The sequence below is a fragment of the Dermacentor andersoni genome, chromosome 4 (assembly GCF_023375885.2).
Source record: "Dermacentor andersoni chromosome 4, qqDerAnde1_hic_scaffold, whole genome shotgun sequence".
NCBI classification, from domain to species: Eukaryota; Metazoa; Arthropoda; class Arachnida; order Ixodida; family Ixodidae; genus Dermacentor; species Dermacentor andersoni.
The window spans coordinates 16937083-16951006 of NC_092817.1; the positions used below are offsets into that span (position 1 = coordinate 16937083).

The window sequence follows — 13924 nt, forward strand, 5'->3', positions numbered from 1 at the left end:
CAGCGTAGTTCCCTTTAGCCATTTTTGTTTCGTTTTCAGCTCTGCAACTTTGTTTTTCTTCAACCAAGAGAATCCTGGCTATAAAAGCCTAATGCCTCAAAGTGACATACAGGCTATCAGAGGCTCCATAGTGGGAGTCTCTGTATTAATTTTTTGACTACCTGGGCTTTTTTTTAACTTGCACCTAGGTGCACCTACACGAGTGTTGTATTCGGCCCCACGTTGTAACGTGGCTGCGGAATCCAGGAAACAAACTCGCAACCTCGCGCTCAGCAGCAGCATGCCATAGCCATGAAGCCACTGCAGCAGGTCACCCAAGAGTGTGCAAATAGTAAAATTTCGAATTCATGTTTGAAATTTAGAATATTCATGCACATCTATTACACACAATGAGGAAAAAACTTAAGGACCGCAGGACTTCACAAAATGTGGAATATTTTAGCAGCTTATGATTGTAGCCAGAAAAAGTATACAGCATTATGTTGTTTACAGGCTGGAAACCCAAATATCAGGCTGTGAAAATATTCAGCTTTTTCTCAAATTCTGTGGTCTGAAAGCTTTTGACACCAACTGTATATATAAAAAAAAGGCACACTGTTCATATCTTCCGTTTCATTTGTTGCAATTCTACACAAAGAGACAAGGATCTGCACCCCGCAGGCACTTGTGAATTCTCACACTTAAGGGGAAGCCATGGCTGCAGTGCAGTACCTCACCTATGTTCCTTGTGAGCGTGGATGTCTGTGAAGAGATGACCGTTGACTCATCACTGCTTTCGTCTTTTCCTGCCACCAGCATTTCAGGGGGGAAAAGTTCCAACCAACGCAGCAAGATCGCAGATGGGTTCAAGCCACACAGAGGCAGCTGAGCACAGCCCTGGGAAGGAAGGCAGTGATTAACATGTTTTTGCGTTTGAGTTAATATATTGTTATTCTTTAAATACAGTGAATGCGTTAGAGACAACGGTTAGAGATAATTCTGCTTGCCACATGTAATTTTTAGATTTTGTCCTCTTCTGCTCTTTGCAAATGCAATATGTATGCTACGAATCTAGGGAAGGCCTCCCCTATAACATCCACGGTATTTCCTACAAAAGTCACTAGAGGGAACTCAGGCACTGCAGTCACACAGCTACAGTAAGAATGAAGGGTAGTAAGCGGATTTGTCTAATCTTGTGCTTCATACATTCTTGCGGCATTATTTATTTAGCTCTTATCTGCCTAAATTTCCTGGCCACCACATTTTTTTCTAAATGCATCAAGGAAATAGGTCTCGGCAAAAATGCGTAACCATTGCGAATTGTTGCTTTTGTAAAACAATATTTTGTTGAAGATGCTCAACTTGCAAAGTCACAAGGCTGCTTGAAAGCCACAAGGATGAGCTTCAGGCAGTACTACTCATCATTCACATGCTGGCTGAGCTGCCATACTTGCAGCTGTCTACACAGCACCTTCAATTATATTCTGTAGGAAGTGTGGTGTAATGACGGTAAAGCAGAAGCAACTCAAGAATGAATGAATAAAAAATAAAACTTTTTTTTATTCTACTCTGTGTATGTTAAATGTGTGTGATGCCATTGATGTCTATTATATTTTTTCTTAGTTCGTGTGTTCAAAGTATGCTTCTTGCTATGTTACCTGCTAAAGTAGGCTTCCATAATTTCGACTCTGGTTAATTTGATCCTGAACAAAAGTCCCGGCTGATGTCTATGCATTTCTATGGGCCCTAACTTCCATAATTTCGATCCTAAAATTGGCCTTCGCCGGATAATTCAAACTGGACCAGTCAGCACGCATGCACTCGTGATGAGAGCGGAAAATGTTCTCAAGTTATGAGGTCAGACTGACGTGGTAACACAATTTCTGGGTCACCATATGTCATCGCAGACCCAGAGCCGCGATCAACCCTCGGCTGGTATGATGTAAAACAATTTCAATCTGTATCTATTGCGATAGCAATTACATGGACACTCCAGGTGCATTTCTGCCATTGGCGTTGCCATCATGTTTCGTATAAAGTACAGGGGCGATAACATCATCACTGTGCGCTGTATGCTGTATGTGTGATTGAAAGCGTGCAAGGGTGAGCTGACGATGGCGGCTCAATCTAGCACGTGTAAGGGAGGAAAGCGGCGAGGATGGGCGCCATCTTCCGTCGTACGCATGACACCGGGGGAAAAGCGCGTTCTACACCGGCAGCTACCTGGGTATGGCGAGGCTGCGCGGGCCCTATCTTGAAGGTGAACTGTGATGTGAACAGAGTAAGAACAGAGTGTGCGCTGTGTTTTCGCCACTTAGTTGGGCCGCACGAAGGTCAATTCGCTTGCTGGTGCTGCTGCACTTCCTCACTTGAGCGTTACGGCAGCGAGTTTCCGCAGTCGTTGAGTGAGATGTGTTCATGTCTGCTTGTGCCTGCGTGACAGCCTGCTTTATAATTTAGTTAGCAAGCTCATGTTTACAAGTTTATACGGCTGATAAAACTGCTATTTTTACTTTGTACAGCTGTCTACTACAGTAAAAGCTCGTTAATACATCTTCATCATCAGTTGGGTTAGGCCCACTGCAGGGCAAAGGCCTCTCCCATATTTCTACACTATCCCAGTCATGTACTAATTGTGGCCATGTTGTGCCTGCAAACTTCTTAATCTCATCCGCCCACCTAACTTTCTGCCGTCCCCTGCTACGCTTCCCTTCCCTTGGAATCCAGTCTGTAACCCTTAATGACCATCGGTTATCTTCCCTCCTCATTACATGTCCTGCCCATGCCCATTTATTTTTCTTGATTTCAACTAAGATGTCATTAACCCGCGTTTGTTCCCTCACCCAATCTGCTCTTTTCTTATCCCTTAACGTTACACCCATCCTTCTTTCCATAGCTTGTTGCGTTGTCCTCAATTTAAGTAGAACCCTTTTTGTAAGCCTCCAGGTTTCTGCACCGTACGTGAGTACTGGTAAGACACAGCTGTTATACACTTTCCTCTTGAGGGATAATGGCAACCTGCTGTTCATGATCTGAGAATGCGTGCCAAACGCACCCCAGCCCATTCTTATTCTTCTGATTATTTCAGTCTCATGATCCGGATCCACGGTCACTACCTGCCCTAAGTAGATGTATTCCCTTACCAGTTCCAGTGCCTCGCTACCTATCGTAAACTGCTGTTCTCTTCCGAGACTGTTAATCATTACTTTAGTTTTCTGCAGATTAATTTTTAGACCCACCCTTCTGCTTTGCCTCTCCAGGTCAGTGAGCATGCATTAATTCACTACTCGTTAATTCAAAATTTTGGATAATTCAAAGTAGCCGCCGTGGTCCGTCCAACAATGTATTGAAAGCAATATGTAACACATCCTGTTAATTCACACAAGGAAGAGATGTGCCTCTGCTGTTACGCAACACTTGCCTGGGCGGAGCATGCGCTCGCAAAGCCCGATGTGTTGTTGCCTCTACAATTGATAAAAAAATTCTCTCCCACATTTTATTTATTTATTATAACTTTTTTAAATTTTGCGCCGTCTCAGGTTTTCCAAACTCGTCTGCTGCAGCATTCTTTTTCTGCGCCTTGTTGTCTGCTAGCCTACTGTTTGGCTGCCATAAAGGAAACAGAAATCTTAGAACCCCGGATTTCGGAATATTAGTGCATAGTACTGAGGCGTTGTTAAAATGGTGCGGAAACTGAATAATAATTGTTATTCTGTAAAGTTCGGTAGTCTGAAGTTTGCAGTACTGAAATATCTTTACATTGAGCCAGCAGGGGATTTTTGAAAAGCTTTTTAATGTGGTATTCATGGTAACGAGGTTTCACTGTATCTAGTTTGCTCACAGCGCCGTCAACCTACTTTTTGTTGTGTTGTGCCTCAGCTATATTATAGGAAGTGCCGCACTACACAGCCCACTCAACCGTATTCTAGTAGACTCTAGTGGCGGCATGCATGCCAGCCATTAGCCGGACGCGCCAGAAAGTCCAGCCCAGTGCGAAAATTCTGTGCGGGAGTAGCCCACGCACGGTGTGCGGCATGTAAATGGCTGCACTCTTTTTTGGAGAATGAACATGCTTGCTGTTCGCGGCCACTGCCAGAGCACACATGCCGAAGCCGTTTTGGTGCAGCGTGGCGCAATTTCTGTCAATTTTCCATGTTTGGCGCAGTCTGGCACAGGAATTTGCGTTTGTATCAAAATGGCGCAATCGATGCAAGAGTCCCACCCCTGTCAATGCCACCTCTACTTTAGATTTCTACTTTGGACACATAGAAAGCGGGTGTGCATTTTACTGTGGGGCATGTTACAATCACGCAAATACTGCCAAATAAATTAGTGGGATGTTCAGGCACTTTTTTCTGCATCTTGTTTAGTTCAACCAGCCACATAATTGATCGATAGAGAACTTTAGCTTGTCCAGTATTTATGGAAACGCAGGCGGACTGGGCATTGGGTCGGAGATGTAAACGTGAGATTATGGCATTGCCGCAATCGTGTTGCTGCCAAAAAGTAGAAAATTTGCACCAGCAGCTAAGTAAACACACTTGGTTACTGCCATATTAGCTGTTTTTGTCTGTTGAGCTCTGTGCCACCAGGTGGCTGTCCCATGCAGGCCGTTCACGTTTACATCTCCGCCCCAACAACCAGTCTGCCTTTGTTTACCTGAATACAGGACAAGCTAAAGTTATCTAATTTTGTGAGTCTCGTCAAGGTTGAATTAAAGGAAGTCGACTGTATGCACGCCTGTGCATGTCTGTGATCAGAAAAAGAAGAACAGTCAAGCTGTTTAATCTGCAGCATTTACCTGCCCTTCCTCATTGCAAATTGTACAAAGTACATTTGTGAGAAACAAAATCAACATACAATGTTAAGAACTTGTGCCCTGAAAGCAAAGCCCTGCTAATGTCACAACGATAGCAGTGAATGTGATTGGGGGCTGCTGAATCAAAACTCATATCTCAAATTCGCCCGAGATTTATACATGTGTTGGCTTACAGTCTAGAGCAATCGCTGGTGCTCACAGATTCCAGATTGCACAACACTATTTGTGCTGAACATGCAATATGATTAAGTACACCTGTTTCACCATTGAATTAGCGACAACATTTACGGAGCTTCCGGTAGCGCAAAGTGCACCTTGCTCATTAGCAATGGTCTGATAATCCAGCGACTGTTCGGTGAAAGCAGTCAGTGGAAAAAGGTAAAGCAACGTGTGGCAATATACACAGAGTTTCCCACAAAAAATATTGTCGCACTTGTGTCAACAGGAGCTAAAGGCATGGCAGTTCAGCCAGCCTGGGAATGATAAGTAGCACACGGATTTACACTAAACTTCATCCCTCTGGCTTAAAAGAACTTTGTGACATTGCAAACAAAATATTTAACTACAATTTCTACAATTTGTAATGATTGTGCATGTTTGCAGGTGCCTTCATGTGTTTAGAAACGTGTGACTGCTTGGAAATATAGGAAATTAAATCATAATAAATGCAGCCATAAGAATGTCTGAGACGCAAGCACAAACAGACAAATCCATGTGCAAACCAAAACAATGTGGTGATAGGCAAGGTGGTGATATTCAGAAATACTAAACATGTTGTGCACAGAAGAGACATCACAAAGAAGAAGATGGACAACAATCGAGTGCTGTTACGAACTACTGCACTTTGTTGTCCATCTTTCTTGTGGTGTCACTTCTGCACACAATGTGTTTATTCACAGATACAAACCATCATTCCTATGGTGGCTGAACAATTGCAGTGCTAGATCTCCCTCTAGTAGTTGCTATAGGAAAAACTATGGCAATATAAAGAGCCACTCACCAGGCACTCCTGGACCATGCGGGCTTTCTGGCACCACAGCTGAAGCTGCAGGGTGTGTCCCGACAACCGAGGTCCCACAGGAAGGTGAAGTTCCTGACCCAGAGTGTCTTCTTCACCGCCAGTCTGGCCACTGGCAGCATCTGCAGTGGTGGTGCCTACAGGCTGGTGACTCTCGAGCCGCACCCAGGGCGATGAGTGCCAGCCACAGCCAGGACCCCCAGGAACCACCGTAGCACGCACACAACTGCCGAGTAGACGGGACATACTTGATAAGCCATGCCAGTACATGCCGTAATGCAGTGCCAGGCCAAGTTTGCTGCCAAATAACGTAGGTAACTCCAAAGTGTGAGAAGGGAGAGCCCCGTTACAAGCGCACTCAAAGTTGTTTCACCACTCCAGTTTGTCCACATGGTATCACATCAACACTGCTCTCTCCCCACAGTGCCTCTCCCAAGTATGTATAAGTGTGTTCCTCAGCTGTTTGGCCTCACCCCAGAGTGCACTGTGTTTCTACAAATAAACAGATAATTCTTGCCCAGCTCTTGCAAGTGTTGAAATGCGCCTGCGGCCAGCTCTTGACACCTGTTCACAAGGCCCATGTCGTGCTGTCAGCTTCATATTCTCACAATTACTGCTGAAAACCTACTTAATAAATAGCCAGACTTTTAATTACGCTCTCTTTTTTACGAACACTGCTCTTTGTGCAAATGTAGTGCTGAAACAAACAGCATGAAATTCAATAGCAGCAACACGTTATAGCATGTCGCTTTGAAAAGCTCACTGTTAAGCCTAAAGAGCACCTGCAAATGCATGCACTTGGTGTTTAACAGTTATGCCACAAATGCCAGCATTCCGACTCCAGGATTTTTTATTAGCATGCCACAGGCATTGTCCAATCACAGAGCTTGTGTTCAGAAGCCATGCTGGTTTTCACGGTTCTGGCTTTTACGTAATTTCCTGCATGCATTAATGATGGCGTTTAATCAGAAATGTCTATTTCTGCAAGTTGTTCATGATGCATCCACTCACATTTCAAACTTAAAAATTTGAACAAAGGCTGCTCCTTATCTACACTATATGAAACTGCGCTTTTGACAGTCTAAAACTTTGACAATGTTGGCCTTCAAACTTGCAGTGTACGCTGTTCACTTCTCTTGAAAGCAATAAAAGAAGCAGATGGTAAGTCAGGGCAGCAGTAATGTGGCACTTACACAGAGGCACAGTGAGCCACAAGAATGCTGAGGTGTCGTGCCTTCTCTATGCGCAAGTTCAGCATGCCGTCCTTGGTGCAGTGCTGCAGCCTCAGCTGGAGCTGGAGGCAGGGGAAGTCCACCTGGTCCAGCGGGTTCTCGTCATCCTCATCTTCATCATCATCGTCTTCCTCATCCTCATCCTCCTCCTCGTCCTCTTCTTCCTCATCGCCAGGCCTGAAGGGAATCCAAATCAGAGTGCTATGGCCCCTCTCGACTGACAAAACAGCAGCTTCCTTTTGAGAGTATTCACTCTCAAAATGAAGCTGCTGCTTCAGTTTGTGGCCATATGTAACATTTTATTTTCATAGTTTCAATCAAAGGAACTGTAAGCAGTTGCAGTGAGCAGTTGTTTTGTTTTGACTCGGTGCAGTGCATGCATAAAGTCACAAACACGACGGAAGCGTTTCGATGAAAAGAGATTATACCGTGACCCCACACGCTGGTACCAAACCCATAGGCTGCATCGAGATGGACAGTTTATCTGTCACTGAGCAGCTCCCCGACGAAAAAATAATCGGGATGTGCCCACGATAGTGAAAAACATGTCTCAAATGAAGACACAGGCCTTACACGTCTGCATTAAGTTACAATTCAGTCAGAAATCAAGTCACGACTTCGCCGATGCGAGTGCTAATCAGTCACGAGATGATGAGAATTGCAGCTTCTGCACTGCTTCTGTGCAAAATAGAAACATGACTTGCTTATTCATTAAATAAAAGCATGTTGATGTAAGCATTTGTTTATTGCTCTTTTGATACCCTCAACGAATTAATTTGACATTTGGTTAATACAAACATTTTTCTTGGTCCCGTGAAATCTGAATTAATTAGGTTTTACTGCAATTGGGCAGATCACACAATGCATAGAGAAGATAATATAAGCAGTGGTACCGTAGAGAAGCACAGTAGGTGACAAGGGAAAGCGAATTGCAGTCAAGAGTGGAATAAAATTAGAATGACTGATGAAATATAGGAACTTGCAACTATGCAGTGAAACACCACTTGATTAACTCTTTCGTTACCACGCCTATTCAAATCGATCACTGGTGATCGATGCTTTAGATCGCTGATTTCGACATGTTGGAGCCATTTCTTAACCACGTCATCGTCTTCCTCATCCTCATCCTCCTCCTCGTCCTCTTCTTCCTCATCGCCAGGCCTGAAGGGAATCCAAATCAGAGTGCTATGGCCCCTCTCGACTGACAAAACAGCAGCTTCCTTTTGAGAGTATTCACTCTCAAAATGAAGCTGCTGCTTCAGTTTGTGGCCATATGTAACATTTTATTTTCATAGTTTCAATCAAAGGAACTGTAAGCAGTTCCAAGCGGTCTGCACGCACCAAACATTCTTAAGCAGATGCCTCATTTCATTCCTTTCATCACTTTCCGCACTTCCATAAAAAAAAACCTACAACCAAATTTGCCTTGGCTTATTAATTGTAGGCTTCATAATGGTATAGGCCAACAACAACAAAAAAGGCGCCTGTAAGTTTGAAGGCCAACATTGTCGAAGTTTTAGACTGTCAAAAGCGCAGTTTCATATAGTGTAGATAAGGAGCAGCCTTTGTTCAAATTTTTAAGTTTGAAATGTGAGTTTGAAGCACTTCAATTTAGTGATGAGGACTCGAGTTACGATTCCAAAGATGACAGCAAAGCAGAGTCAAGCTCTGACGGTGGCAATGTTTTGAGTCAGCATGGGACATCCGCAGCTGTTCACCAGCGTGTTTCGTTTATGGCCTTGAGCGGTCTCTTACCTTGTGCGCGCTTATCTGCCTATCTTTTTGCATGACCTGAGAGCTCTACTGATTATTTTCAGGGTGCCTGCTTGGTTTGGTAATGATGTGCTGCCATCGGCAGCAAAGAAACTTCCAATCATGCCAAGAAGGCCGGCCGTAGCACATCTCTGTCCAGGACTATGGATCAGCGCAAGACAGTCTACAATGGCGTGGGATTTCTTTCTACTCTTCTTCTCTGTAGAGGAGATAAAGACAACCTGCAAAAATGCAAACGGATGTGCTTGGATGCATAATCTTGCAGTTGTCCAGCTACGCTGGGAGCGATCGGTCCTGGAAGAGGTGCATGACTCTAGACGAAATGGTGAAGTATGTTTCTTGGACTTATTGGACCATCCTCAGAAGATGCCAAAAAGGCGAAACTGCAAATTGTGTTACAAGGACCGCCAAGTTGAACAAAAGCCAGACGTTTTCTGGGAAAAGTGCGGATTGCACCTATGCTTCACACAATTCAGAAACTGCTTCACCGCATGGCATAAGCGATGAATTGGTCTTAGTTCCTTTTTTGTATCCGAAAAACAGCGGGGTAATGAGCATTTATTTTTTCAGACACTATTCCTGGGTTACCTTTCAAATGTATATTCACAATCTCGTCTGTTGTGGATATCATGTTATTTTATTGTTGTTTTTATCAACTGGCAGCGAGAATGACACTTTCTAGAATTTTTATGTTTTACCTGATAAACTTTTTTTTGTTTGGCAACGTATATTTTTGGAAAGAGCATTTCATTATGCACAATTATTTGTAGTGGTAAATAATTTTTTTCTCAGACCTACAAAAAAACGACCATTTTCGTGTGGTAACGACAGAGTTAAACATTCTTCGAATGAAGTTCGCAGATGAATGAACAACTACAAAACCCAAGCACCGATAGCAAGCTTGTTCAAGTGCACAAACTCAGTTGATGGAGAACAGGGTTATAGAAGACACCTTGAAGTGATGGCTGCCCCATAGCGATGATGACGATGACGATGCCAAGAAAGCAAACAAATGTCCAATGACAGTCAACTTACCTTGGTGGTGCAGCCTCGTAGACACCGCTGTCTCCAGCCACGGACTCGTCACTGATGGCAGCAGACACGCCACCCGTGCGAAGGCACTCCTGCTCACAGATGGGGCTCAGTGGAGGCTCCGGTCCCCGAGGTCGAGGAACCTCCACCATGCCTTTGCACCTGCCACAGCATAAGTATATATGCATTCACTGGTGTGGCAATGACCGACAAACAGTTCAAGAATACTGTATTTCCTCGCATAACGATCACACTTCTTAGCCAAAGAATTGACCCAGATTCAGGGGTGTGATCATTACACGGGTTAAATTTCCTGCGAAAAACATTTTTTTTCAGCCCACGTTTGCTGCGGGATGACAACAGGTCAACAAGCAGGTGGCTGCCACTGTAACAGTGCGGGACACGAAAACAAATATGGCGGCCGGCAGAGCAAGCCGAACGCGATTTTTGTTCTTCTCGTGAGTACATTATGCGCATTGAAACAGTTTCTTCCGTATCAGTAATGAATAATATCATTAATATCGGCAAGTTTGCGACAATAACGTAGCCATGTCCGCTTTGAGGGGACAGAAACAAAGATGGGTGTGCATAGCTGCCAGTGACATAGAAACACATGGCGGGCATGCTGCGGAAACTGCAGCATTTGTCTTCACTGCTATCCTAATACGGCACGTTTCCGCTAAGGGTGGGCGAATATCTTAGCTGTGTTACAAGCGTCGGCGTATGAATAGGGTACACTTCTAATGTATCAGTGTAAATGTGGCCACTATAGTTGCCACTTGCGATTTGTTGTGCGCTACAAGTGCAGACGAGAAGAATCGAAAGGCGCCTTTTTTGTTGTTGTTGGCCTATACCATTATGAAGCCTACAATTAATAAGCCAAGGCAAATTTGGTTGTAGGTTTTTTTTATGGAAGTGCGGAAAGTGATGAAAGGAATGAAATGAGGCATCTGCTTAAGAATGTTTGGTGCGTGCAGACCGCTTGGAATGTCTTCAAGAGTCGCTCGTGTAGCATTTGACAGCATTCGACAGATGGTAAGCGTGATCATCATTAGCTAGACTTGGCACACGACATATCGCTGCGACAAGTCCGGGGTGCGATCATTACACGGGAAAGAACATTATGCGAGTGTGATCAGTGCGCGAGTAAATACGGTAATTAACACGTTCACTGTGACATGGGTCCCAGCAGTTATTCCCCCTGTGTGGCTGTGCAGGGCTTTCCTGCAGTACGCAAGCAACGCCTTCGATAGCAATCCCCCCCCCCCAATAGAAGCAAATATTCTTGCTCTTTCTGATTCGACGCGTTGTAGCACCCTCTCTGTGCACCTTGAGCAAGTTTCAAAGTGGCACAACTCCCTGGTGACTCACCGGTGGGTCATTACGCACTTCAAGAAGTACAGCCACAGTGAACGTGTAAATTCAATTAAAATGCCATTCATACGGCTTCCGTGTTACATCAATGAGATACTGTATAGACTTGCGTAAGGGCTGCACCCTCCGACTGGGCCAGCCAAGAATTTGTAAAAAAAAAAGAAGTTTCCTATGAAGTAGCGATCACATTCGGTGTCTCTATGCCACACACTGTGTACTTCCGCATGCCGCTGCAAGAGCTGCACATTGACCTCTGGCGCAATGGTGCATCCGGGGATCTGGGGTGTGCATGCGTCGCCAACTGTGCCAGCACCATTTTGACCAAAAGGTTAGGTCCCGTGCAAGGGCCGCATCTCGTCGAAATTGTGAGAATAATGTGCGGCCCTTAAACGAGTCTATACAGTAACTGACACAAGAAAGTCTGAGCCAATGCCAACATGTTCTTTTACCAAGCCACATTCTTGCACATTCAGCTTGAAAGTAAGAAAATGCCAGCTTGGCAAACACTGTGTCTGCTGTCACAGATGCCATCTAGTCTAGCAAGGACTAAAGCATCAACTGTATGAAACACATTTTTGATGTATTTCCAGTGGAGCACAACTGCATCCATTCCACGCAGTCACCCATGCTGTGATCACAACAGAAGTGCATTATATATGTTGCTGCTGCTTTATGTTACAACCACACAGAAAATTACTCATCTCTAATTATAGTGTGGTCATTACAAGAATTAAATTCCGTGGTTCTACATGCCAAAACCATGATTTAATTATGAGGCATGTCATAGTAAGAGACTCCAGACTGCCAGATTAATTTTGACCACCTGGGGTTCTTTAACGTGCACATAGATATAAGTACACGAGCATTTTTGTACTTTGAGCCCATAAGAAAGTGGTCACCATTGCCGGGATTCAATCCCTGACCCCAAGCTGAACAACACAATGCCATAGCCACTAAGCTACTGTGGCGGGTAGTGTGCAGTCATCATACAAAAACAACACTGAGGACCCACCGAAGCACACCACATCTACCGTATTTACTTGCATAATACTTGCACTTTTTTCACGGCAAATTGGTGCAATGATGGGGGGCACAGTCATCACGGGGGAAAACTTTTCCAAGAAAATGTTCTGTATGCTAAATATAAAAATAAAGTAGCTGTAAATTATGGTTCCCAAGCCAGCCACAGCAAGTACAAACAAATATTACTTCCAAGCATCACTTACCTTATACAGAACCTGCACTCTTGTTACAAGTAGGAACTGCAAAGGCATTTTATTTGCATACACTACCTGAATGCAGTCACTAAAGCAATATACAAATAAACTGACTCTGGCCTATTCAGAGTCTGTGTCAACAGTGATGTAACTAGTTGCTGCATGATCGCTGCCCCAGTCATTTTCAAGGATGCAATGACTACCGTAAAGGCATGAAATGGGGCATCTGCTTAAGAATGTTCGGTGCGTGCAGACCGCTTGGTATGTCTTGAAGATTAATTCGCGTAGCATTCGACAGATGGTAAGCGCGGTCATCATTAGCTAGACTTGGCACACGACATATCGCTGTGGCAAGTTCGGGATGCGGTCATTACAGGAGATAGGAAAAAAATCGAATTTTGCTGACAAAATTCCATTAAAATTCAGGAGAGTGATTGTTATGCGAGTGCGATCATTATGCAAGTAAATACGGCACTCGAGGTAGACAAAATTTTATTTTTGATGGCCAAAGTGGAGGGCACAAGCATTGTGCAAATAAATATCGTATTTGATAGGGGTGTGCAAATACCAAGAAAGGTAATGTCGTATTGAATATTGAATATCAAAAAATTTAATGCAAACATTTATGCTTCCAAGTTTCGTGCAACAAACACAGTGCTGCCCATGCACAGCAGGCTAATCACATTACTTAACAAGAATCTTGCTAGCCATAAGTAACTTGGGTACCTATGAATCGAGACGCAAAGTATGGTCTACTCTTATTAAAGGGAACATCAAATTATTATGACAGCGCTGATCCCAAATCAGGTTGCATACAAAGGCCAGGAAAACATTTTTTATGAACAGAATGTCTGTCAAACAGAATTAAGTGCATCTTACCCTCTAAAGCTGAAGAAGTAGTGAAGTGGTTCTAAAAACTGATGGTGTTCTCAGTTTAATAATGGGCCATATACTGACAATTTCTATTCTATAATGGCAATTTTCTATTGCTTAGAAAGTATTGCTTCCCAGTTTTCGTCCAGAAAACAGGAGGGAGGTATTATCGATCTTTATGGCAGGTGGTTTCTGTGGGTAATCTTCAGTTTGCTAAGGCCAGACAAACTGAGTGACCGACAAAAGCAGGGAATGCGTATCATATCACTCTGCATTGCTATGTGTGGTCAACGGTGCCACACACATCAACCGTGGTCAGCAAAGACTATAAAGGGTCATTAAAGAGGGAGGTCCCCTGCAAGTTCGCGAGACTTAAACCTCCCGTACTTCTTTTCTATTTTTTTTTTTGTCTGCATCCGTCAGTCCTCTGTGTACATACGTCTGCAGCTGGGGGTCATCGCGCTTTCACAAGATATTTTCTAGCCCGTCATGTAAATTCAAAGCTAGTTTTGTGACGGGTCCCTCGAAGCTACGAAAAGAGACCGTTGTGCCCCTACGAGTGGGGTTCGGAACGACGGGCCACCATACAGTATTTCGCAAATATGGT

General features: G+C 44.0%; 1 protein-coding gene across 1 annotated transcript in view; it reads right to left on the bottom strand.

The window, feature by feature from the left end:
• The window catches only part of kibra (WW and C2 domain containing protein kibra), a 50342-nt gene that overhangs the window by 13778 nt on the left and 22640 nt on the right, over positions 1-13924 (bottom strand). Inside the window, exons 9-12 of the mRNA XM_050182589.3 lie at positions 9857-10015; positions 7010-7225; positions 5799-6042; positions 717-876 (exon numbers count right to left, since the gene is read on the bottom strand). Of these exons, the coding sequence (XP_050038546.1) occupies positions 717-876; positions 5799-6042; positions 7010-7225; positions 9857-10015 (779 nt within the window). The remainder of the gene's footprint in view (positions 1-716; positions 877-5798; positions 6043-7009; positions 7226-9856; positions 10016-13924) is intronic.